This window comes from Lytechinus variegatus, chromosome 18, assembly GCF_018143015.1.
Source record: "Lytechinus variegatus isolate NC3 chromosome 18, Lvar_3.0, whole genome shotgun sequence".
In the NCBI taxonomy this organism is placed as follows: domain Eukaryota; kingdom Metazoa; phylum Echinodermata; class Echinoidea; order Temnopleuroida; family Toxopneustidae; genus Lytechinus; species Lytechinus variegatus.
Window position 1 is genome coordinate 1151716 of NC_054757.1, and position 27965 is coordinate 1179680.

Here is a 27965-nt window from a genome sequence, read left to right on the forward strand (position 1 = left end):
TAATCAAATTATGTACTGCGACTGCATCTACTACAAAGTGTCTTCACTCAGGATATATGGTAAAATTTGTTTCAAAATGTAATTTTGATGCAAACATTGTGTAGCAGCGGACGGGAGCACCGTCATTCGTTCAGGAAAAGAAAAACAGAAGAGGGCTTGTTATATTCACTGAAGCAATTTGCAAGTCTATCTTGTTCCTAACAAGTACCTTTGATTGATGCAAGTTATTCTTGCTTTATCAGACATTAGACTCCCGAATTAGGGAACCTTGACACCTCACATCTTTTATCATGCATCTCTCGATATATAAAGAGCCTCTGATCTCACGCTGAGTCGCAGAAAATCTCACACATAACTGATTGAGTCTTTGACTGTTATAGTTATTAGTAGAGTCTGTGATTGAAGTTAATGCAAAGCATAATTAAAGTATGCATGGTAAATTCTATTTTTGATTCATATTCTATACATAATGTCTGAAATGATTGGCAATAATACTTGGAGGAGCTTTAGAAACAGGTTCTTTCGTCAAAGAGCAGTGTTTTGGGTGATTAAGGTTTTTACTCAAGAACCCCCCTCTCTCTTTCACTCTTGCAATCCGACTTCTCCTGTTCTCTTTTGCCTCCAACTCATGGCTCTAGATGAATAGAGAGTAAAGACATAAATGATGGAACGCGTTTAAATTAGTGTAATCTCCATTTTCAAATGTAAGTTTTAAGCTATTAATGATCAATTCATGAATCTCAATACATTCTCCTCACTATTACATTTCTTGTTTAAAGGTGGAGTAATAAATAACTTAATTTGATATCCCACTACTCTTGAAATGAAAATTCAAATGAAACAAAAGTAATGTGATTTGTTAAAGAAATATCAAACTAGACACGTTGGTTAACCATGATATACACTTGCTTTTACTTTAATTAACTTATGTTTATTCATACAGTATTGCATCTTAACTACAATAATGAAATTTACACCATGGTTACACATATCAATGTATTTATATGGAATATATACAAAAGGTACATATCTTATATTTACTTTAAAAAAAATCACATTAAAAAAATCATGAATTCCCAAAAATCATTTGGGATATCTCGGCATTTGAGATATCTCGGCCAATTGCGAAAAATGAAATGAATAGATATATTGCAGTCCGTTGCCACAGCTGTAGTGGGCAACATAGGACACAGCTAACTGTAACATCCTTTCAAATTCTAGGACTATTATTTTTTTCAATGCTACTACATGGTACCTAATTCTAATAAATTAATACAATTCAATGAGACCACACAAAGCATGTAACAAGATCTGTGATGAACACATGAAGGACATCATTTAGATACCTTGGTCTCAACTTGATTTCTGGTGGCCGAGATATTAAGTTATTTTCTTCAAAAGATAAGTAACAAGCAGCAATACATAATATATCAGTTTAACATATATATCAATACAGCAGTAAAACCAATTGAGTTGTAAAGTATCTCTAAATAGAAAAGACTTCCACCAATAAAAATGGTCAAATTAACATTGAAGAAAAGAACAAATTATATAAACCAAAACAAAAATTCTTGTGGTGGTGTTATACTAGAAGGCACATTGAATGTGGTAAATTGACAAGTATGTACAAGCAATTGAATTGACTGATGAGAAAATAATATGTTAAGTAACAAAAGCATACACTAGATTAACCCTAAAATCACTGGGGGCGGGGTAGTATTATGCCCCACCCCATCAAGGTTTCACGCAATACTTTCACCATACAAAAACAATTGACAAGTTGATTGATTATTTTTTTCTTTCAATTACCTTTTGAGACCAAATTTGTGGCATTGTGTTATGCATCACTTTGAAAGTGTATGCCAAACTCTAAACTGCTGAAAAATATTATTATAAATACTAATCCAACATGATTTGAGTTTCTCACCAACAAAACACATTATTATTGCTTCTTTTAGTAATAAACATACATGTACATCATTTTAATGATTTATGATTGGAATAGTGTCACCAACCATTCCCACCAAATCACCAACTTTCTTTTTCCTTTTTTTTTAAAATAAAAAACAATAAGAATAAAAAAGAAAAATGTGTAAGAGAATACAATTGGTATCTTATTCATGTTGTCACACACTGGATCAGAATGTATTTCATTTAGGGACTCTTAGAGATTTTCATCCAATCCCTAAAAGAGTCAATAAATAGAATAGCAGTTTGGGGCTCTGATTTAAAGATTTGACAAAATTTTGACTTCATTCATACTCGAGTATGATTAATCAACATAATATATACATCAAAAGAATTTGTTTAATCAAAGTACAATGCTGTGACGTGTACATCCTCTTCCGTCATGGCATATTAAGGAGGTAACCAGCAGCCTGTTGCTTAAAACTTTTTACCTGAGAAAACTCCAGTAAAAACTGAAAACTAAAGGTTAGTCTGATTTCTGCCATTGACTTTAACACAGGGCAAAAACTCAGGTAAAAATACCTGAGATTTCTCAGGTAAAAAGTTTTATGCAACAGGCCCCAGGTGATCCATGGCAAAGTATTTAGGGGGGCTATAATGCCCTCCTCCCTAAATATATACTGACCAGAAAGAACCTAATGGTATAAGGATTGATTATTCATATTACAAGTCAGAGAAGAGTCAAAAGTGTATTCAAAGCTCAGCTGGCAAATAAATGTGAGGAAAAGAACTAAAAAGTATCATGTAAAGTCCTTAATTCTCCTATTAAGGATGTTCTACAGTTATGTTTGTGGGCATCATGGTCCGCACATATTTTACACTCTGCACGCTGACGTCACAATGTATGAACTGGTGATTAATCAGCTGTAGGTTATGTGAGCTGATTTTTCTTATTATCTGCACTGCAGATTCGATGTGATATTTTATGAAGCAAATAAACTTGAATTACTTTATGGACCATTTAAAAAAAATATCTCTACAATTTCAATATACTTTACTCTGTAGTGCTTCAAAGTATGACGAATATGACCCCAAGTTTGAAGAAATGGTAGAGTGGTTCTCCTCACATAGATACAAAGCATTTGGTGCAATTTTGGTATTTCAAAAAGCACATTTTCTCAAATAAAAGTGCTGATAGTTTGAAAACAAGCACATGTACCCATATTTTCTAATGTTTGCACCTCTTACTTCCTCTACAACTTTTAAAAGTTTAGTGAAAATGACATGGATTCTAAATAAATTGCAGCATTTATTGTACCTCTCAAGTTTGTTATTGAAATTTAACATTTTTAGACTGGGTTTTTGTTATGATTCAAACCATTTTTAAGAAATGACAGTGCTGTTAGACTTAAAAGAGCAATCAAATAGCAATATAGATAGATTCTCCATCTTAAGGATACCATTATTAACTATATTGCAAAATTTGATTTTTTTTTCATGGACTTTGACTGAGTAATAGAGGTTTAATCTCATTGTAGCGATCTCATGAGGTCTAATAATGCGAAATTCTTTTGAATGTGCAATTATTAAGAACATCCATTTGGGTGAACTTTGAAGCTCTATAGCAAAAAATCAAGCACATGGACCCATGTCATTTTTTGAACATTTGGCATATTCAGGTGCTAAAGTATTTTTGAGCAAAGTTTGATGAAAATGACATGAATTTATAACTGTGGAACGTCCTTCAGGCGAGACCAAACTTACTAATATTGCATGTGGTGTCTCATTAACTGTGCATTATAAAAGCTAGTCTTATAAATATACCTTTCGAGATTTCTATCCTTTTATCACATAGAGACATGCAATCTGTGATGTGTTATAAAAGAACCAAGTATCACTTTTTCCTATCAATACTACAGTGTATATTTCAGTATATAAATAAGTCTATGATTTAATCTTTAAGAAACCAACATGTTTTGAGGAAAAATAGTTACCTGTACTTGTTTTTCTACTTGGTAACATTGCAGTATGAATGTATTGAACAAACTTCCCTCTCAATATTTTCCTATTGGTTCTGTCATGCAAATTTTTTTACCACATTGCTCACCGACTTTTTACTTGCAAGTTGAATTTTGAATTAAAAAGCTTGGGAATGCAGTTCCAAAATTATGCAACATATTGTAAGTGCAGACCGTAAAATTACTTTTCATCCTCAAAGTTTGGTTAATCAAGCACTGTTTCACAGACCAGGGAAGTATTTCATGAAGAAAACAGACGGTTCTTTTCACTGAATTTTGTAATAAGGTATCAGAATCCTAGCATCAGGGCCCTGTAACACAAAAAGTTATCATTATGCTAACTTGCATGGAATCCTTGAATATGATTGGCTGTTGATCATTGTTACCATGGCACATATTTACCTTTACATGGCAGAGTTACCACAATAGTAATCTTAATAATACACAGAAGCATGCACCATCTTAGCATGGTTTGATCAATTCAGTTTTCATTTTCCATCCCAACTAGGAATTTAAATGGGACTGTAAATTACACTTAAAATATTTGTGAAACTAACCCTCCCCCAAGGTGTGTCAGCCCCTTTAGATAATGCTGTGTAGTATTGGAATTTATGCATTTTGGCTATGCATGGATGGCATTGCTTCACTGATGTTCTGGTCTAGCTTCTGGTATCCTGAGCCTCCTCGCTTTCTTCTCCCCCTGCTGTTCCGGCCCTCTATGACTACAGCAATGATCTGGTGATGAAAGAATGATACGAAATCATGCCAATGTATACAGGTTAATGATATTCATCACTTACATAACACATGACACAATGATTTAACGATAAATACCAGTTGTGGTAACTATCTCAAAATGAGTCCAAGTATTTGTATATATATATAAAAATAAAAAAAATATGTGCCAAATAACTCTGGAAGAAAATGTGTAATTGCTAAGAAATAAGCAAAGCAAGCAGGGAATTCCATAAAATGCTGGCTATTTTTCCAAACAATATCAATACACTGTCCCACATATGCCTTTTTGTGTTAGTGATCATAATTACAAGTCATTAGCCAATAATTCATGATTTCAAAAAGATAACATTATTTCAATGTACCAGAATTAGATGTATGATAATATGGCGGCACTTAACCTAGATTTAAAAGACTTTCGCACGAAATGATTGCTTGCTGCAACTACTGTCTTATCTTTTCAACAATGCATATTGTTATGTAGTGTTAGATGCGTGGGTGTGTCATGGTCTAGTGGTTCTGACTCTCGCCTTTCAATCAGAGGGTCGTGAGTTCAAATCCTAGCCGCGGCATGTTTTCTATAAGAAATTTATCCACACTGTGCAGCACTCGACCTTGGTGAGGTGAATGGGTACCCGGCAGGATTAATTTCTTGAATGCACGAGCGCTGAAAGTCAGCTCAAGCTAAAGCCGGGGTAATAATAATAATCAATGTGACTCAGAATAGATTGTTTCTAGATAGATGGTGCTATACAAATGCCTATTATTATCATTAATGAAGGTGTAAATGGTAAAGTGGGTATGACCCTGTTCACTTACCTTTTGTTTGTTATGATACATGATGTAGGTGGCTAAGATGAGAATGATTGCTGTCAAAGAGTATGCCAGGAAGTGGGTGTTACCATCATCATCATCATACGTATGCTCATACTTGATATTCTGAAAAAAGTAAACAAATTCAACACTTCTTAGATTTAGAAGGAATCTCCTGACATTGTAATGAGTGTTTGATATAATCTCATTGCTGTGTGTGCTCAGCTCACATCAGATCAGAGGTGCTGCAAGCATCTTCTGCAATATGGTCATAAATTCAACATGTTTGAGATTTGACAGGAACGATCTGAAAATTTGTTGAGCCTGTGCGTCAGTGTATGATCTCTTTATTGGGTGCGCTGTGACCAGGACCCCATTTGTGTAGCATTTTGGCCCTGTGGATTGGTATCTGGACTTTGAAACAAAGGGTCGTGGGTAAAATCCCAGCCGAGGTGTAGTTTCCTTCAGCGAGAAATTTATCCACATTGTGCTGCACTAAACCCAGGTGAGGTGAATGGGTACCTGGCAGGAATTTATTCCTTGAAATGCTGAGCGCTGGAAATTAACCCTAAATAGACTGGGCTATTTCGACGCCTAAGAAGACTGGGGGGGCTGATTCAGCCCCCCCTTATGATCTCGGCTGTCGATCGCGCGATCGCGACGAAAATTGGCACACGCGTTACCCATGGCATTATCTACAAAACTATAACATCAAATTCTGCAAAAAATCTCATGTCTCATTAATTATGCTAATTTATGCGTAAAATCATAAGTTTGCTCTAATTAATAAAATAATGCCCCTGAAATGCTAATTTTTGTTTCACATACTCTAGATAGGCATTTGATCAAATTGATTTTAAAAAAAATTCAAAATCACATTTATTTTCTTATGTATTCTATTGTTTTCTAAATTTCTTATGTATTTCTTTGTTTTTCGACTTTTTGTTTTTTATTGTTTTTTCAATGGAAATTGTCAGGGACTTTATTTTGACCATAAAAAATATGAAAATAATTGATTTTAAGCAGTAAAAGGAAAAATAATGATACATTTATGAATTTTGGCTAAGAACACTATTTGCATTGGATTTGTACACAAATTCACGTTTTTGAGTAATTTTGGGTCTGCATGCACTTACGAAATATTGCGTAATTTTGGAACCGTGTACCCGGGGGTCACAATTTTGGTCTCAAAAGTTGCGCGAGACTTGAAAGTAAAAAGTCAGCGAGCCACGCGGTCAAAAAATTTCGCGCGGCGGATTTATCGCGAAAAATGTCGAGGGGGGGGCTGAATCAGCCCCCCCCCAGTCTTTTTAGGGTTAAGCTACAGTCAGGGTAATAATATCCAAGTCCTTTGGAAGCGCAAAGAGACGTTATTTATAATGTGTTATGGGCTATACAAGAACTGACTATCATTATTATTTTTTTAATTTTCAGGGCCTCCTTTCACAATCGATGGCTGAAATCTGCAACATTGGATAAGCTTTAACATTGCAATGAATTGTGAATTTTAGGGGCACTTATGAGCATTTCTGGGGCGAAATCGCCTGGAGCCCCCCCCCCCCGTGTATTTTTTTCCTTTGACAAGCATACCTGAGCAGGCTCTTGGATGCCTTGATTCGTCTCCTGATTTCCTTGGTCTCCAAGAAATTCCTCTGGTTTATGGTTCTCCTCCTGATTCTCAAATTGGTTCGAGCCCCATTTATCATCAGCGCCTTCAGAATCATTGTCAAGGTCGCTATCCGAATATTCATCCTCATCCTCATCATCACCATCACCATAGTCCTATGCATTTCATAAAAGTCACATAATAATAAATCACACATTGTAATTTGTAGCAACCATTACTAGTTCAACCTCAAAGAAGTAATCATCTCAATCTATGAAACGCAAACAAATACAATGAATTTAAATGCAATACAGATTTTGAGATAGTGCCCTCTCAAATCCTGTGTATGTGCTTAATACTTATCATTAATGTCAGATGTCGTAATTTGAACAGTAACAAATAAAATGACAACTAATATGCCAAATGGCATGTACAAAATGTGTAATTGCTGAGAAATCGACAAAACAAGCATAGTATACCAGTGAGATGTTGGGTGTTTTTCCAAGCAATAATAATATACTGCCCCATATGTCCTTATTTGTGTTGGCCCAGTGTGATCAGTTATCAGCTGGATTTCATAATTCACACTTATGTGAATAAATCAGATTTAAATCAACCTTATTTTAAGGACAATTGACCTTTATTTCCAAATGACTTTCCCCATGATATTTGTGTGGTTTGCTGCAAAACGTCACTTTGCCTTAAACACAAGAATTATAAATCATTTCTAAGTGTTTGTCCGTATTAGTGAAAAATGATTGAAGATCCTTTAAATAACGAGAGAAACAAAAAAGTGGCAGCTAAGAAATACAAGCATGGGGCTTTTATGGGAATTCCGTCTAAAATGGGGGCACAGATTTGCAGTATAGTGCTATACTGTCTGTATATACCCGCTAAAGTAATCAAAACGTCAATATCTACTGCAGAGGGGCTTTGGATTGAAGCCATATTTTTCATAGCATTATGTAACAGGTCAAAATGAACTGTTTATTGAAAATTCATATATTTTTATTACTCTTAATCATTTGTCTGTAAGTAATAGATGCCTTCACAGGAAGTGCACAGGAAGTAATATAAAGTAGAAATGTTTATCAATCTTCATGCTTTTTAAAGACGTATGATTCACTCTTTCTGGGTAAGAGTGATGCTGAATGGTCTTTGGGTCAAAACATCACATTCCAGAGCTATGAGCTTGTATGACGTAGATCATTATGGTCAAGGCTTAGCATCTGTGAATGGAGAGTGATGACTGCATAAAAGGGAGAGAGGAGCTTGCTCCAATTCACTCCTGCACTGCACCCCATTCATGAGGCAGGCAGAGAGGCTTCTTCATTTTCGGGTCAGAATTATAGGTAAGATATTATTTTGTCAATTCTGTTAGTTTTGATCAATTTGTTTATAAAGTTGGTTAACAATGTATTTTCTATTGTTCGGAATAAGAGGTTAGGTTATATTAAAGTGCTATCTATGCTAGCATAGCATACATGTCTTATTCTAAGGGGTTTTGTGAATTGAATAATTAATTAGATATGCATCTGTCTTTGTTACTTCAGATGATTTTTGTGATATTTTATATTAATTAATTGTACTTGTATACTTGATTGTAGTATGTAGTTATAAACACGAAATGTGTTCGGTTCTAATCGTAAAGTAAAACGATTTAGTAAAATGATCTTTAGAGTTGAAGATTTTGGTTATTGAATTGTTAATTCAATGTTTCAGTTTTGTGTTTTCAGAGTAAAGGGTCACAACGATTGCTTACTATGTGTAATAATTGTTACTTTCATTTTAAAGGTATTTGACATGACATTCGTGTAGCGGGTGAGGCTATCACGAGAGGAAATAATATGGTCCTCTAGGCCAGATTGCCAAGGTGAGTGGTTATCATTTATAAACCACTGTATTTCAATGCTAATTTGTTGGCATATTTTAATTGTTGTTTGGTAAATTTCACTTAATGGATGTATTTCATTTATTTGTTAGAAGAGTTATCCATAACGATGGAGGAACTGAATTTGTGATTAGATGAGTTGAATTCAGGCAATATTGAATAAGTTTTAATGAATGGATATAGACAACATGTTTATCATTTATTATTACGAGTCTACTTGACGTCATATTGATGAATGTTTTATCTTAGAGTCACAAGCAAATATGTGTATATTTCTATTTTGTGCGTTTTTCAAACATATATCATCATTCTAGTTAATTGTTTTATTCTCATTGGTTTTTGCAGGTTTTTTTTTTAATTTCTTTATCTTGGAAATTGTGGAATTTTGTATATAACGACTCATCGATATTAAACGAACCGAAACACAAGGAATGGTGTCATGTGTCATCTTTCTGCATCAGTTTCCTCGTGTTACAAGTGGCGTTGTCAGCAGGATCGATGTTCGTCGTTGGATACAACCAAGTTCAAACCCTGACAATCTCAGGAGCTCATCCGTCTGTTTGGACATCTTGTATGTGTAAATATGAACGTAGCGTTAAGTTTAGGATGTATTTGTGTGTGTGCGAAGTGTGAATGTTGTAGCCAAAATGTAGTTTGGTTTAAAATAATGTGGGGCTACAAGTGTATTTGATAGGGATTAGTAGTGGAAAGGTATTTTATGAGATACCCTTAAGAGTTTTCAGATGAAATGGCTTTGGTCAAGGGAATACGGAGTACTGTTCAAGGTTCATTTTGTGTTGTCATGGTAATGCTGTGGTTTGGAACAGTCCATGCCCCCTTATGTAATTTTGGCTGGTTGGATGGGAACCACACATTGGGGTGTAGGAAGCCAGAGACACCAGTATTTTATATGTTGATAGGAGGGAGTACAGTATGTGCAGAGAAGCTCTGGGTTTGGCAAACATGATTAACTATGAATAGTTGAGGCGTTTCTTTGTCTGATACTTGAAATTTGTTAACTTTTTAATTTTTGTTTTGGGTCTTGATTAATATTCGGTTTAATTAAGCTATGGCGTGAATTAATGGTAATTGCTTGATCCAGAATGTGTATTTGATAGTTTTATAGGGCTACTTTGGAAAAAGTAGGGGAGCCCACATGTTGATGAAAGTGTTTTACTTTCATGTGTCTGTGTGTTATAATGGTTATCATATTGTAATATGCTGATCTTTCTGATTTGTAACTGGGATTTGGCTAGGAGTACTGCTAGGTTTAGTCAGGATAAAGTATCAATGTTAATTTCGAGAACCTCAATCTGAGACCGGGATTGCATTAGAAATTTAGAGGGATACTGGAGTGACTATTGGGGCAGTAAGGTTTTTCTCTTTACCTTTGTTTTTCTGTTAACCTTCGAGGCCGGAAAGGACGCAGTGGTAGTTGAGAGAATTAGTCATAAGTTATGAGATTTTTCAGTGTGTTATATTGGTATACCATTGTTCCATTTGAAATTGCTAAGATTTGGGGAAACATCTAGTAATTGTTATTTGTTTTATTGTCTTGTAATTCTTTAACAGTTTGAATCGGCTCAAAGTATAAGTAGGTATATTTTTGGAGGTTTAAGGATGACATTGTAGTGATTGATTTTACTGGCTATAATTATATAATGGTCTGTTATTCGTTGAGATACATGGATTGTGAAGGTTTATGTCGATAACTAAACAATTGGTTGGTATAAACTCTGGAGCTGTTAGGATCAGTTAGGAAGCACTTGGAATGTTCAATGCTAGGAACCTCAACATGAGACTAGTATTACATAATATGGAGTGTACTTGAAAACTGAAACAGTTGAGTTTTTGCACTAGATATGTTTTCTGTGTTTATTCTCGTCACGAGACCAGGAAGTTCGTATTAGTGGTGCGGGTTCGCCAATACCGTGTTATTGCCGAGATTTTTATATTCTGTATCGGGTGATAACTGGCTTTATATATTTAGTGCCATGATTAATTGTAAATTGATTTGTTCTGTAACTGGGAACAAGCATCTCCAGGTAGTGTTATTTTAAGTAGGACTTTAATTTTTGTAATAATTTTGGTATAGTGAGTGCCGGGACGTCACTCAATTAAGTAGGGGAGTATGTAACAGGTCAAAATGAACTGTTTATTGAAAATTCATATATTTTTATTACTCTTAATCATTTGTCTGTAAGTAATAGATGCCTTCACAGGAAGTGCACAGGAAGTAATATAAAGTAGAAATGTTTATCAATCTTCATGCTTTTTAAAGACGTATGATTCACTCTTTCTGGGTAAGAGTGATGCTGAATGGTCTTTGGGTCAAAACATCACATTCCAGAGCTATGAGCTTGTATGACGTAGATCATTATGGTCAAGGCTTAGCATCTGTGAATGGAGAGTGATGACTGCATAAAAGGGAGAGAGGAGCTTGCTCCAATTCACTCCTGCACTGCACCCCATTCATGAGGCAGGCAGAGAGGCTTCTTCATTTTCGGGTCAGAATTATAGGTAAGATATTATTTTGTCAATTCTGTTAGTTTTGATCAATTTGTTTATAAAGTTGGTTAACAATGTATTTTCTATTGTTCGGAATAAGAGGTTAGGTTATATTAAAGTGCTATCTATGCTAGCATAGCATACATGTCTTATTCTAAGGGGTTTTGTGAATTGAATAATTAATTAGATATGCATCTGTCTTTGTTACTTCAGATGATTTTTGTGATATTTTATATTAATTAATTGTACTTGTATACTTGATTGTAGTATGTAGTTATAAACACGAAATGTGTTCGGTTCTAATCGTAAAGTAAAACGATTTAGTAAAATGATCTTTAGAGTTGAAGATTTTGGTTATTGAATTGTTAATTCAATGTTTCAGTTTTGTGTTTTCAGAGTAAAGGGTCACAACGATTGCTTACTATGTGTAATAATTGTTACTTTCATTTTAAAGGTATTTGACATGACATTCGTGTAGCGGGTGAGGCTATCACGAGAGGAAATAATATGGTCCTCTAGGCCAGATTGCCAAGGTGAGTGGTTATCATTTATAAACCACTGTATTTCAATGCTAATTTGTTGGCATATTTTAACTGTTGTTTGGTAAATTTCACTTAATGGATGTATTTCATTTATTTGTTAGAAGAGTTATCCATAACGATGGAGGAACTGAATTTGTGATTAGATGAGTTGAATTCAGGCAATATTGAATAAGTTTTAATGAATGGATATAGACAACATGTTTATCATTTATTATTACGAGTCTACTTGACGTCATATTGATGAATGTTTTATCTTAGAGTCACAAGCAAATATGTGTATATTTCTATTTTGTGTGTTTTTCAAACATATATCATCATTCTAGTTAATTGTTTTATTCTCATTGGTTTTTGCAGGTTTTTTTTTAAATTTCTTTATCTTGGAAATTGTGGAATTTTGTATATAACGACTCATCGATATTAAACGAACCGAAACACAAGGAATGGTGTCATGTGTCATCTTTCTGCATCAGTTTCCTCGTGTTACAATTATATAATCATACTTTTTTACAATTTGGGGTACAGTGAATACTTTAATTTTACCCGGAAAATCGCAATTTACTCCACATCTTTTAAATTCTGTGACATAAAAAAGTCTTGTGTTGCAGAATCTTACAGTACAGAACATAGTTGAGAGCTTTTCTCATATGACCAACAATGGTAATCAAATTCAGTTAGCAAACTTACAGTACTCTATGGCATGTATGAAGATTTCCATGAAAGAAAGAAAGGAAATAAATGAACTATTCTCACCCCTGGAGGTCGCAGTCCGGGTTTTTCATTCTCATCATAGTCACTATCCTATGAATAATAATAACAACAAAATTACTAATAAAAATAATAACAAAAATAAAATAACACAACGATAATAACAAAAGATGGATAAATATACATGTAATTTACAAGAGGCCATATCCATCTTGTTACAAATGCTCAATGTGCATAAGAGAGGGGGAGGACCGGGAGCAAACAAAATAAAGGAGCACATGTCATTAATATTATATCAAATTTATTGATAAAAAGAACTATATAGGTAAGGTTTTAGGTTAATCTTAAATGTTACGACAGACTGGCTATCACAGATCTCTCATGGGAGGGATTTCAAGAGTGAGGGCCCCATGTACTTGAGAGCCTTTTCCTCATTTTGTTTTGCATTTTCGAAAAACTATTAACACTTTGCCATCCATTAGTATTAACTTTCATGAAATCCTTGATTTTGATTGGCTGATGAGCATCGTTACCATGGTATTCACCATTGGATGGTAAAGTTACCATGTACATGTACTATTAACTTTATGCAACGGGCCCCCGAGTTAGAGGAGCCCAAGCCTAAATGGTGTGTAGGTGTCAGTGGGAGCAGTGTGGGGGCAGAGCCATTAACTGGATGATATACCATCGAATGGATTTGAAATTCAAAACAGATCTAGTTATTAATATTCATCATTGCTTCAACCTGCATGCCAATACACAACAAACATTATTTAGATTTTCAGAAAAAAATAAATGGTCACTTAAAGGATGAAAAGATGTCAAATGTGAAATTTCAGCAACTTTTGGGGAAGATGTTTTCTTTACTCCCCCCCCCCCACGGTTAACCCTAATACCATCAATCACATTCAAAATTGAACATTTTTCAAACATAAACGTAATGGCTCATATCAGGCCTTGTCATTAGTGAAAAATAAAACAAAAGGAGTCGTGAATTGGTACTGTACTTACAAAGGAATCATCTTCACCTTGGCGATTCCCTTCGTTCAAACCAGGATTTTCTACTTGAGGAATTTCATCATTAGGGCCTCCTATTGGAGTATCTTGGTTGCTACTAGGAACTTCATTATTGGGGCCCCCTCCTGGAATATCTTGGTCATTATTGGGCACTTCATTATTAGGGCCCTCTAATGGAGTATTTTGGTTGTTAATCGGCACTTCATTATTAGGACCCACTACATGTAAGGGAGTATTTTGGTTGTTAATCGGCACTTCATTATTAGGGCCCTCTAATGGAGTGTTTTGGTTAATGGGCACTTCGTTATTAGGGCCCTCTAATGGAGCATTTTGGTTGTTAATCGGCATTTCATTATTAGCGCCCACTAATGGAGTGTTTTGGTTAATGGACACTTCATTATTAGGGCCCACTAATGGAGCGTTTTGGTTGTTAATCGGCATTTCATTATTAGGGCCCTCTAATGGAGTATTTTGGTTGTTAATTGGCATTTCATTATTAGGGCCCTCTAATGGAGCATTTTGGTTGTTAATCGGCATTTCATTATTAGGGCCCTCTAATGGAGCATTTTGGTTGTTAATCGGCACTTCATTATTAGGGCCCACTAATGGAGTGTTTTGGTTGTTAATTGGCATTTCATTATTAGGGCCCTCTAATGGAGCATTTTGGTTGTTAATCGGCACTTCATTATTAGGGCCCACTAATGGAGTATTTTGGTTGTTAATTGGCATTTCATTATTAGGGCCCTCTAATGGAGTATTTTGGTTGTTAATCGGCACTTCATTATTAGGGCCCACTACATGTAAGGGAGTATTTTGGTTGCTAATCTGCACTTCATTATTAGGGCCCACTAATGGAGTGTTTTGGTTGTTAATCGGCACTTCATTATTAGGGCCCTCTAATGGAGTATTTTGGTTAATGGGCACTTCGTTATTAGAGCCCTCTAATGGAGTATGTTGGTTAATGGGCACTTCGTTATTAGAGCCCTCTAATGGAGTATGTTGGTTAATGGGCACTTCGTTATTAGAGCCCTCTAATGGAGTATGTTGGTTAACGGGCACTTCGTTATTAGAGCCCTCTAATGGAGTATTTTGGTCAATGGGCACTTCATCATTAGGGCCCCCTTGTGAAGTAGCTTTGTTGTCAACTGGCATTGGGTTCCCAACTGGAATCTCTTGGTTGTCATTGGGAGTTAAAATTGGGCCCCCTAGCGGAGTCTCATGGTTGGTACTAGGCATTCCATTTGGGTTCCCAAGTGGATTCCCTTGATTTGGGTTGGGTATTTCATTGTCAGTGCCCTTATCTGGAGTTTCTGATTGATGTGATTCACTATTCCCTGTTGAAGAAGTAAAAGAGGAAAGAATATTACAAGTGATTGTTAATGACATCTGGTACAAAAATCTTTGAACAGGAGGTGTTTCATAAAGCTGTTCATAAGATACGAATGACTTTATGTATGACTGGTGATCCTTTTTTACGCTTAGTGATATCCCTATGTAATTAATGTAGGACCTAAGAACATATTCCAGTCGTGTGCACAGTTGTGCGTAACCCAGAAATCTGGCATCCTTGTATAACACTGTTCTTGGAATGTGGATTTAATCCTCAAGGGCAATTTAGCAAGAGCTTTATTGATCTAGAAGGCAAGTGTCTTCTGTATTCTCTGGATTAATTAATTTTCTGAAATCCGGATTGTTCAAAAGGGGGTGGTTGATAGTCACATTTCGGCTGGAGGAACATCGATTCCTACAATGTACATGTAGGTGAATACAGAAGACAGTTTTTTTTTTCTTAATGAATGCTAAATGTTCTTAAAGGTAGTTCTGAATGATTGCATACAGCATGCCAACAACACTTGAAACATGTGACAAATAAACAAGATTATACAAGGAGAGCAAGCATCTTCATAAAGCTGTAGGCTGCTGCTTGAAAAGTCATCATCAAAAAGACACTCAGTCAATCTCAAAAGATTGATCTCCAGAATGTCTCCCAAATTTGAAAGTATGTCAATCTGCACTATTTCTAGTTCTGCTTAATTACTACTCATTAAAATCAGGGAATCACATTTCATGTACCGAATCTCAAATAAATCAAACAGTGCATCATGGGTAAAGAACTGGGACATATTTGGCATTAAAATCAATTCTTTATGCTAGTACTTATTGCTAGAGTACACACTACACACTTCATTTCCCTAGATGCGTTTTGAGATTGATAATTTGATAAGAATTTATGGAAGTCTTTTGGGCAATTAGGGAGAGCCAGCAGTTCTGGTCCAATCTGTTTACCTTTTTGTTTACAACAATCATAAAGAATAATTAACTTTATTTGTTAATCAGCTCTCTCATGTGATTTATAATATCCATGAAATGTAAAATTTCTTTTTTAATCAGACACATTTCAAAACTCTGATACTACATGTATATTAAAGGTAAATTCCAGTTCTGGTAACGATCTAAAAAAGACTTTTTACAGAATCTAATATAATGACCACCCAATTGTCTGTTTGTATGAATGAAAAATATGTGCCAAAGGATTCTAAAAGACATTGTGTAATTGCTGAGAAATAAGTAGGGACAGTGATTTTCCGCGATCACGGAAAACGGACGGAATTCACGGAAAGGGCCTTTTGAAACGGAAAGTGGCATTTCAAACGGAAAATCATGGAAAACGTATTTTCCCTCAAAAATACACAGGATAGCAACATAAATTACTCCAAAATCACAACAAAATGAGAATATTAAATGGCCACAAAAACAAATAGAAACAATTAGTCTATTTCATCCTGGATGGATTTTCATCAAAACTTTCACCTATCGATTTTTGTCCACTATTAAAGGAAACCAAAACCCAAGAAGAGAAGCAATCTTTGTAATTGGAAAGAGTAAAATAAGAGGAACACTTCAAAATAAGTTTCATCAAAATCGGTTGTAAAATAAGCAAGTTATGGAGGTTCAAAAAGTCTTGTACTTTCTATGAGGATCCTCAAATTGGCAAATATGCTTCAAAATGGCTGATTTTGTGGACAACTCTTCATTTGTTTTGCACACAATTTTTCAGATTTTCCCTATTATCTTTAAAATTGCATATTGCCTCATTCTGAGCATAACATGTCATAGGAAAATATAATTCACACCATATATGTCAAGGTCAGGAGGATATGATGTGAAATATTGAAAATAAAGGGGAAATTTGAAATATGTGTACAAAACAAATGGAGGGTTGTCCACAAAATCAGTAATTTTCAAGCATGTTTACCAATTTGAAGATCCCCATAGAAAGTACAACAAAACTTTTTAAACAACCATAACTTGCCTATTTCATAACTGATTTTGATGAAACTTTTTTTAATTGTTCCTCCCGTTTTATTATTTAAAATAAGATTGATTTTCTTCTTGGGCTTTGGCTTCCTTTAATTATTGCAACATCTTTGTTATCTGGCTGAAGTTCCCGTTCAGGGAGGAATCAATTATTAAAGACTTACCTTGTTCTTGTGGCTCTTTGTTCTCTAAAGATTGTCCATACGTGGACAGCGATCCTTTATGTCCTTCCAAGATAGGACCTACATGGACAAAAAGTGGAAGAAACAAAATTAACAAGGAGCAACACATACAAACCACCTCGAATGGGGGCACTGTTAAAATGTAAGATCAATGTTTTAGAATTAAAATGTACAGTTTTCAATGAAAAACACATCCTCACTTGTAAAGGTGTGTGGAGTGGACATATTTCCATGATGTGTTCTGAATGAACTTAAAGAGGTTTGCAGTGGTTGAGACTCAAATCAATTTTTCTTGCCTGGTCCAGACCCCCCCCCCCCCCACCCTTGGATGATAGAAAAATATTTTTATCTGATTTCATGCTGTGCTCCAACTCCAACTTCATGTTTTTCCTTTCCTTTCTTTCTTTTTTATTGCCTGTAGGATTGAAGAGATTCTTTTTCAGTACTGTAGCCTTTTAAGTTATAATGGATGAGCTAACGATGTTGATCATTTCTAGTACCGGACAACAGAAGTCAGAAGACTCATTTCAAGGTCATTTTTATTTGGCCTTTCAACTATGCTTTATCACAGTACATGTAGATCTGAAGACTTTGTCATGTATATAATCATTCTTAAAGAGTAAAAAAAAATAGTATCTAAAGAACAAACAAAAATATATTTCAAAAACCCAAAAGAATTTTACACTATGAAATACCAATGTTTTGTGGAGGTTTTTTTTATTATTAATCTTATTAGTGTGGAGATAACTCGTAGTGGGTAGTTACATAAGTCTAGTTCTAAAGAAAAAATTCTCTAACATCATAGACAATGGTCTCCAAATTGGAATAGTCTCCAATGCTGACTGCACATCTTCTTTGATTGAAAACATATCATTTTATATTAATTAGACTTGCATGATGTGCATACATACATGATGTAGATCTATATGTAGGTGTGGAAATTACCCATTGCCATAGGGCCTAAGGCATCAGTATTAAACAGTGTAGAGTTCAGTGCTACAATCAATATCAGGGAAACTGAGTCCCATTTTAAGCCTTTAAAGAAGATGAATGTAGCTCATCATGGTTCATTGAAGATTTTTGTATCTTATCTCAGAGGCAGTCTCCGGCTCCTATCTGGGAAACCAATTTTCTTTATTACCTGTAGCTAAAAAAGGATTACACGTGTACCTTGGCAACAAATAGGAATAGATTATGATCAAGATGATAGTCTTCGTCTATGACTATGAGTATGAGAATCCTTCAGAAATACCACCATGGATCTAGACCCTACTTTTTAAAAATTACTGCCTAGTGTGGTAAAATGTACCATAGTCTGGGGCACGAGCGACTGCTCCCCACATGTAGTACTGTGGGATGGGTTGGAGCATAGATGATTCATGTACTAAAGAGGCTGTGTGCACACAACAATAGACCCCAAGCCCTGTGCATTCATCCATGCTTGGGTGCACAACTCAGCAGAGCTGCATTGTCAGGCCAGCCAAGGGATCTAATCATCACTTGAAGAGTCGACCGGTGCGAGACGAGGACATCTGTAACTACTACAAACCTACTTTGCTTCGCCGTTCGTCCTTCGAGGTTTACCTACATTACAAGCTGCAACGTGCCCTCCATATACATCAAGAATACTTCACATCACAGCATTATCATCACAGCAATAGTCTACAAGTTTATTTGGCCTGCTTTTTGGTTTCCTATTATTTTCATCGTGCCCTGCACCAACTTTCGTCCGGTGAGTATCACTGTACTTTCCTCCTGTTAACCACGCTTCCAACCTTCCAAACAGGCAAATCCATACCATCATCCTTTAACAATTACCACGGTGGCGCTTGCGATTCTTACTTTGCGCAAATTGGTATCCCATAGGATTTCAATTCATTCGTTTCATTTATTTTGAGTGTGTTTTGGGAGTGTTCTGCTTCCTTCATAAATTTTTGGAAGGGGGTAGATATTGGAGTGTGTTTAAAAGATCAAAAAATACATTGTGCTTTTTGCCTTTTGATTTTTTATTACTTGTGATATTAAAGTGATATTCTAATTATTTTTCTGAATGCTTGTTGTGTTGCATGGGAGCAAGACTCCACAAATAAAGTTGTATCTTTGACATTTTGCGAAGCATTATTTTGATTCAAAACTGTTTTATTTTACTGTCCAACTTTAGGGGACAATTATATCAAATTTATTTCCTGATTATCCCAGTTATCAATTTTGTAATTCCCAAATTGCGCCAAATTGCGAGATTTTGGAATTTTGATTTTCTAATCTCTTTCCCATGTTTTGTTTGTGTAATTTTTGAGTGATTCAGGGTGCTGAATTTTCATGCTCTTTGCTGTGTTCTGTTTGTGAATTTTTGCCTTTGGCGTGGCTCAGTTAGTGAATGAACCAAGCTGCATTGTGCTTGTTTTCTTTCACTTGTTTAGCTGAGCATTAGTTCAATAGTTTGTTGAATTTTATATCATATTTGTAGTCACCACATTTTCCAATTTAAAATAATTATGTTTTCTGGATTAATATAAAATAGGTGGATACCCGGTACTTGTTTTCAACCATTTTCCAAGGAAGTTCCTTGTTTAAAAAAAAGATAGCTTGCCTTGATTTTAGGAATTGAAATCAGGATAGAATATATTTGATTTTCTTGGGTATATTGTCTTGCTACCAAATCTCAAGGTGGGATTAGGAGTTTTATTTTCCACTTTGAATTCCATATTATTATTAAATTCCCACATAGAATTTCAAATTGTTCTGCACTGAGTGCAATCTAGTAGGAATATATTTTCAGCCTGGTACTTCCTTTACTGTGATTGATTTAAGTTTTAGGCAAATTTACAAAGAATTTTCCGTTAGGTCAAATTGGGTTTCATGTTTTTGAAATATGGTCGTTTGAAATACTTTTGATCAAACTGTGGAGGATACCATATGTTTTCTAGAAGTCATTGGCAATCCTCATCAACTTGGTTTACTGGGCAGAGGAGTTCAAAACCATTAACTTCACTTATTTATGATGGCGTCAATGGGAGCTGGAAGGTTTTCTTTGAACAATTTTCTCAGTATGCCGATAAGGCAGGTTGGACCGCCAGGCAGAGAATCAATAATTTATATTTGTGTTTGCGGGGGCAAGCAGCTTAACATTTTGGCAAAAGTCTTGACATTTTTACATGTCATTTACACAGAAAACAAATGGGCTTCTGAGCTGACCTCAACCTCTACTGCGATCTACTGGGCATTGATCTATATTTTATTCACTATTTTTGCTCAAAGATTCATGATTACAAAAATCACCTTCTCTCGTAGCCAGAAACGCATAGGCCTGGCAAATGACGTTCAGATCAGGTTTGTCACATTCCATTGCTTGCCAGAGTCGTGAACAAGTGGGTGAATCCAACGGTAAGGGTCTAGCGACAGGTATCCCTGCCTGGTTCATGTAGTAGACCTCCCACTGACTCAGACTGATTGCCTTATCCTCCGGCCCTTTATCTAGTTGTCGTTTACCCGTCATTGATGGGTCAGTCATATCGGCACAAAATGTGCCTTCATTCATGGCAATCTGTGTAGGTGAATACTGGATGAAAAACTTTGTCATTGTCGTAGAAAATTCTTCATTAGCATTGGACATTGCTTTGGAGAGGTCACACATATCACGAATTCTGTGCGCAAACATGAAACACAACATGGAAACTGGGTGCTGCGGGGACTTCGGGGGACACGCTCGGCCAAAGCTGCTCGTCAGTTGGCCGGCAGAGTCCAGTAAAGTCTTCTCAAAAATGACCTTCAAAGGTGGACTACATGATTCAAGGTAGGCTTCCGTGGCTTCATAATTGTCAAAAAAATTATTCTGATTGGTATTAGCGAGTGGAGCTGATTCTGTCGTCTGAAATGCACCCAACATAAGAAAGAACACCAAAACGTAAAATGTAGAAGCGGCCATGTTTCCGGTGTTATGAATCCTCATGTATTGATGCAACGCAATATTATATATTACGTGTATCATTCTACGTGTACCGTACAAATCACATGAGTACAGTGTCAACAAAAGGGCAAACAAAAACCTTAAAACTCCCAATACACCTCCACAACTCAGTGAAAAATTTGGGGAAAAATAAAAATGACATGGAGTATCGTAACTTTCATCTGAGAATTGAACTTGATCCAACCCCTGACTTGATCATTAGTATTTGCAAGGTTTAAAAACTATCATGATATAGAGATTTTCACTTTGAAATGTTTGTCGTATGATACGATTTTTTAAATAATAAAGGTCATTTTTTGTATAGCGCAACAAATAAGTCTCCATATGAGCTTGCTATTTAGCAATTCCATTGATACACTTCCCATGGACATTGTTTTAGATGACACTAATTTAGAAAGTGTCACATTCATTAAATTTCTCGGTGTTACCGTTGATAATAAGCTTTCATGGAAATACCACATAGATTGTATATGTAAGATTATTTCGCGAAATATTGGCATTATCAATAAACTGAAATATCATTTTTCGTCGTCATCACTGTTAATGCTATATTCTTCCCTGATCTTGCCTTACTTGAATTATGGGATACTTGCCTGGGGCAGCACCCACCAAACCATTTTAGATAGACTGTTATTACTGCAAAAGAAGTCCCTTCGTGTTATTCATAATTCAGCTTTTCGTTCACACACTGACCCACTATTTTTTGATAGCAAATTGCTGAAGATAAGCGACCTATATTTATTTCATTTAGGACAATTATGTTTAAATTTGACAAAAACACACTTCCACGTGTATTTGATTCTATGTTTCCTCTTAATCGGTCTTTTCATAATTACCTTACTAGGCAATCTAACGAATTTCATTTACCCCGTTTTAGAACTTTACTGGCAAGAGTACATTTATGTTCGATGGCCCTAGATTTTGGAACTCCCTCGACAATACCATAAAAAACAGCCCTTCCATACATTCTTTCAAAAGAAAACTGAAAAAATTCGTACTTAAATCCTACCGAGGTCTTTATTACTAATTCCCGCTCGTTATCATCTCCTTTCACCAGACTTCAAGTTATTTTTGTTAGTCTTTATCATTTTGTTTTATCCTCTCTTTTCGGTCGTAATTTGTCCTGATTCTATTCTACGTTTATTTCTCCTTTTGTCGTCCTGTTTTGTTTGTGTTTTTTTTTTCATTTTATTCTATTATTTTTTTCGTTTTGTCTTGTTCTGTGAGTTATTCTGTTCTTTTTAATCTATTTAGTAAAACTCCGTAGGCAAATAGCAACCATTGCGTCTCTCTCTCTTTCTCCCTCTTTCCTCTTTTAGGGGGGTTCATATTATACAAGCTATGCTTTTGAGTGAATCCCCCATTTCCACAGATACTTTTCTTCTATCCAAACTATATATCATAATTTGTCTACAAAATATTTTGTATTATTTTTTATATGTTAGTTATCATGATTATCATTAATGTATTGTAAATATTTGTTATAATGTATGAAAATGTTTTGTATCAATATTTATGTTATTTCTGTTGGAAATAGATATAAATCTGAATCTGAGAAAACAACGGAGAGGAAGGAAGAGAAGTGTTGAAAAGTTCATTTTGTTGAGGCTGGGTAAAATTTGAATGAGTATATTTAAGAGTTGTTCAGTGAATTTGGATATGTTTTTTTATTTGAGGTATACCAGGTTGTTGTGTCCGGACGATCAATTTTAGAAAGTCATTTAGAAAAATTTACAAGCAAAGTTTCATCAAATTTTAGTACAAAATGTTAAGAAATATTATTGAGAACAAAACAGAAGACGATTACAACTATATTATTGATTCATGTTTTTAGTGCGGTAATCCAAAGACAAAAAGAGAAGGCTTCAAAATATAAAGTGTCCGGACACCCGACTCCCATCCTACGACTAATAAATTCATGCTTTGTGGCAAAAAAAAGTCAATCATGACTTATTGCCAATTAAAAACAAGGAATGGAATGGAACGGAATGTGAACCTAAATTTCGCGTTGGCTTGACAGTGACTACCGGTAAATCATTTAGTATGAAGAAGCAAGCCCAAACACAATAACAAAGGCTTAAGTTGGATTCGAAACTGTACTGGTAACCAATGTAAACTTTAAAGCTTGTGTATAGTTTTGGTAAATCCACCAAAATGCACCTATCACTATTCCAATTCATTGCTAGCTAATATGAATGGATATGCCCTATAACAGTTATGATGTGGAGGATATGAAATGAAAATGTGTTTTACAGGATAAATTTTGCGATTTTACATGGAAATTTAACTTGATCGGGTCACCCGATCAAATTAAAATATCTTTGTGTTTTTGTCTTTCAATTAAATCCTATTCCAAATCATGGAATGGGCTGAAACTTTCAAGATATGTTCTTTGTCTGTAACTTTTGGATATCTAATCACTAAATTTATAAGATAAGTGCTTGAATGCCCATTTTTTAATTTAAAACAAGCATCGCCGAGAGAGGGCGCTATATATCCAAGATTTGAATATTTGAAATTTTCTCAGAGAAGTGCAGTTGGAAAAATATCTAACGGTCTCTACGCTTCAGTAAGACTGTCATATTAGATGATATTCGATTATCAATCACATTATTGACCCTTTACCAAAGCTATACACAGGCTTTAAAGGACAAGTCCATCCCCACAACAAGTTGACTTGAATAAAAGAAGAAAAATCCAAAAAGCATATTACTGAAAATCTAATCAAAATCGGATGTAAAATAAGAAAGTTATTACATTTGAAAGTTTCACTTACTTCACAAATCAGTTAAATTTAATTCCTGGTCGGAATGAAAATTGGCAGACTGATGACTTGTTGTCCTATGAACCAAAGATTTATTCCTCTCTAAACATGTGAAATTACTATTGTTTTAACATTTGATGGTTCTTATATTGCCAAATCTGCAAAAATTGAAATATCGCATAATTCAAACAATGAAAAAAAAAGAAATAGTGAGTGAGTGACATCATCGACTTTCTCATTTGCATAGGCGGATCCAGGGGGGGAGGGGCCCACCCCCCCCCCCCTATTTGCGGAGAAAAAAGGGGGGAAAGAAAAAGAAAAAAAAGGGAGGGAAAAGAGAGGAGAAAAGGTGGAAGACGAGTGAATAAAATAAGATGAGGGGAGGACTTGGAAAATAAAAATCTTTCATGTCACTACATAAAATTTCGCTCGCGCTTCACGCTCGCTTTGCCTTTTAGGTGATTTTCATTTCTTGTTCAATATGGAGTTTAACTATCAAGTTTGGAAGTCAATATACAATTCATATTTCACCGCGGATCGTAATCCAACTTTCGTTATTTTGTGTGATATACAAATTGATTTTTAAAAAGTGCTCTGTGAAAATGTCGGTTTTATGGTTTGAATATTAACATTTTCTGCTCGCGCTGCGCAGTTCGCAAATTTATCAGGTACCTATTATTTTCGTGTATTCCATAAAGTTTCAAAAATATCCCTTTTCAGGTCTAATTGTCAAAAGATATCAGCTAGCGCTGCACGCTCGCATTTTGATTGGCGAGTTATTCAAGTCCCAGTTGAAAACTTACTTAATCTCCCATTAACAGTTTAATATTGTGTTTATTCAGGAATATTCAAATTCTATTCTTGTTTGTTTTCTATTGTTGTGTTTTGTGTTTATTTTCCTTGAAGCGCCATGAGCACCGAAAGGTGGACCTGTGCGCTATATAAGTAGCCACCATTATTATTATTATGTATGTCTCAATATTGATTATACAACAAACTACTTAAAATCCCCTTTTCATGACAACGTATAAAAAATTTTGGATCGCAATTTGCGCGCGCATTAATGGTTTAAAATATATTAACTGATGCATCCTATTCATAATTACAAAAGTACTAGAAATGTCCAGCTATCAGACCATAATATAATCAGATTAGACATTATCTTATTAGACATTAGACATAAGATATCAAGTTAATAATCAAATTGTCCTTTTTGTTTCATCTCGCGCTTAGCAAGAGGGATAGGAAGATAGTCATTATTTTCATATGATGACATGTGATAATAATGAAAAATGTCAGCTCTTTTACGTGCGATCCATATCCACCTCACAATTTTCATACGAACAGCTTGAAAAATTATAGAGCTGAAATTGACTCTTTTTCCGGTTCGGAATATCAAATAGTTTTTCATAATAAAAGATTATTTAGCATGCCTAGATATTCAGATACTCAACTTGTTCTCTATTTAAATCATTATCCAGTTTCGGATCACAATACCAAAAACTTTCTATTTGCGCTTTGTGCTCGCCGCTTGTAGGAAGATCTACTAATACTCATTCTTTTCATAATTCACAAAACATGAATAGAGTGCACCGTTTTTTAGATCTAAATCTAATAGCTCGCGCTTCGCGCTCGCATCAATTGTTTAATACATAGCTTTCGTGTTCACGCTTGATTTAATTTTTTCTTTATTAATGTAGAAATGTCTTTTTTTTCAGCTCGCGCTTCGCGCTCGCATAAATTGATTATTGAAATATGTAACGTCTTCATGATAAGTGCAAGCAGTCCTTGACAGGTACCTTGTCGATCAGTTCAAAATGTATATATATAAAAAATTCTGCCCCCACTTTGCGCTCGCATTATTAATGCAAGGAAGATCCCCAATTACTTATCCTTCATGATTTACAAAACATGAATAGATCGAGTGTCCCGTTAAGCAGGTCTAAATCTCAAAATTTTCCGCATCAATTGTTTAGATACATACCTATTCTGTCTAAATTACAACAAGTGCTTAGAATTTCCATTTCTTTAGGTAACAAAGAAAACAAACATTCAGCTCGCGCTTCGCGCTCGCATTTTGATTAGAGAAATTATATCCTATTCCTGAAATCCAGCTAACGATCTTTGAAATAGGCTTTTTATGTCAGAAGGCCACGAGGCATATTTATAGATCAAACTCTTTGCATTCACATTGATTGTTCAGTTAGATACTCGTCCTGTTCATCGTTACAAAAGGAGTCTAGAAAGTCAAGTTGCTAGAGCTAAATCCCCCACCAAAATTCTGCTCGCTTCATTCAGTGGTAGCGGAACAGGGGGACAGTTACCCCTCCCCCCCAAAAAAAATCCCCCTTTGAAAATGTGATTGCCTTTTTTCAAAATGGAAAATTTCCCTTTTTTAGAATAAAAAGTGCCGTTTTTTCATAATGGAGTACCCTTTTTTAAGTAAAACATAATAAATTTTAGGTTAGAAAATCACAAAATTTTTGGCTCGCACTTATTCGAGCTCGCATCCGATTTTTTTTTTACAAGAATGCTTAGATTGTCCAGTTTTCAGGTTGGAAAATCGCAAATTTTTGGCTCACGTTTCTGGCTCTCGTCAATCATTGTTTAAAGACTGTTCACACCGCCCGAGCGTTGTTGGAGCGATAGGGAAAGGGGGTCGAATTTCGCTCACAAAGTTGGGGAAAAAATCGAAAAAAAAAATCGGAAAAAAACAAACAATCGAAATCGAAAATGGTGAACGGTAGCGAGCGGTGATGATTTTTTTTTCTCTCCGCTCCACGACCGCTCCAACAACGCTCGAGCGGTGTGACCAGGCCTTCAGTAAGGTACTCATTATGTTTCTGGTTACAAAAAAATGCACAAAATGTCCAGTCTTCAGGTTGAAAATCACAACTTTTTGGCTCGCGTTTCGCGCCCGCAGCAATTATTGTTTAGTAAGGTACTAATTCTGTTCCTGGTTACAAAAATGCTTAGAATGTCCAGTTTTCAGGTTGGAATATCACACATTTGAAGCTTGCGCTTCGCACTCGCATCATTCGATTGGTGAGATAATTTTGAATCCTTATCATGAATCATTAAATGCCGTCCTTAACATGTTATTTGTTTTTGGACAGTATATAAACAAATTCCAGCTCGTGCTTCGCGCTCGCGTTAATTATTTAGTTATATAGATACACATCACTTTTCACGATTACAAAAAACTGCTCAGAATGTTTAAGTTCATGAAATGTCTTTTAGTTAAAGCTCGCTATTCGCGCTTGCAAAATCTCGCAACGGGATGCCCGTTTATCAAAAATTAGCGCAAAAAATTGACCTAAAGTAAGTTTTACAACTTCAGATTGATTTTTTCCTAAATATATATGTTATCAATCAAAAATCACTTCAAAATGGCTTTGCTCAACTTAATTAATTACTACAAAACTTCACACAGATGACAATCTCAGGGGGAAAATATCCGTTTGCACCAAAATGACCATTTTGACATAACTGCTTTCTTTTTACTTTGCTCCCCTCCCTAAACGAAAATATGTTCCGCCGCCCCTTGCTTCATTTTATAGTAACAAAAAATGTCCTCTTTATAATGGTCCTACATGTTGTGCTTAATGATCAATTCGATCTTCATGCATGCTCGCATCGATTTATTTATTGAGATACACAACCCGTTCTTTATTTAAAATTGTGCTCAAAATGCCCCGTTTTCACATTGGAATCTAAACAAATCTCAGCTCGCGCTTCGTGCTTGCATCATTTCTTTAGCAAGAAACTCATATTTTTTATGATTAAAAAAGTGAAAAGAATCAGGGGATCAGCCCCGGGAAGTAACGGAACTGATCATGAACTACAAAGGGTTCACTCTTTTTTAATTCGGAACCTATCCTCACAGAGAATCCTGGCTATGGCCCAGAAATAAAAGCTCGAAGTGCGAGGAAATATATTTGGTCATGTCAGCAGGATGTTTTATTACCATGGTGGTATACCATTTAATCCC

At 35.3% G+C, this 27965-nt stretch overlaps 1 protein-coding gene and 1 long non-coding RNA gene across 6 annotated transcripts; one reads left to right on the plus strand and one right to left on the minus strand.

Annotated features, from left to right (window-relative positions):
- Positions 1-2789: 2789 nt before the first annotated feature.
- LOC121431672 (sporozoite surface protein 2-like) lies at positions 2790-21213 on the minus strand. Of its 3 annotated transcripts, none has more exons than XM_041629319.1 (8): positions 20523-21213; positions 17226-17303; positions 14324-15077; positions 13738-14056; positions 12772-12819; positions 7065-7256; positions 5481-5600; positions 2790-4661 (listed from the first exon to the last, which is right to left on the minus strand). In XM_041629319.1, the coding sequence occupies exons 1-8, from the start codon at positions 21190-21192 to the stop codon at positions 4536-4538; spliced, it is 2307 nt and encodes a 768-aa protein (XP_041485253.1). In that variant the 5' UTR covers positions 21193-21213; the 3' UTR covers positions 2790-4535. The 3 variants fall into 3 exon arrangements, with proteins under 3 accessions (XP_041485253.1, XP_041485255.1, XP_041485254.1); XM_041629321.1 differs by having other exon boundaries at positions 14618-15077; positions 20523-21212; XM_041629320.1 differs by having other exon boundaries at positions 13738-14057; positions 14571-15077; positions 20523-21212.
- Positions 8049-12730, plus strand: LOC121431673. Of its 3 annotated transcripts, none has more exons than XR_005972149.1 (4): positions 8049-8432; positions 8875-8953; positions 9317-12012; positions 12376-12730. It is a non-coding gene; the product is annotated as an uncharacterized LOC121431673 (long non-coding RNA). The 3 variants fall into 3 exon arrangements; XR_005972148.1 differs by having other exon boundaries at positions 8049-8953; positions 9317-11491; positions 11934-12012; positions 12376-12729; XR_005972147.1 differs by having other exon boundaries at positions 8049-8953.
- Positions 21214-27965: the final 6752 nt, after the last annotated feature.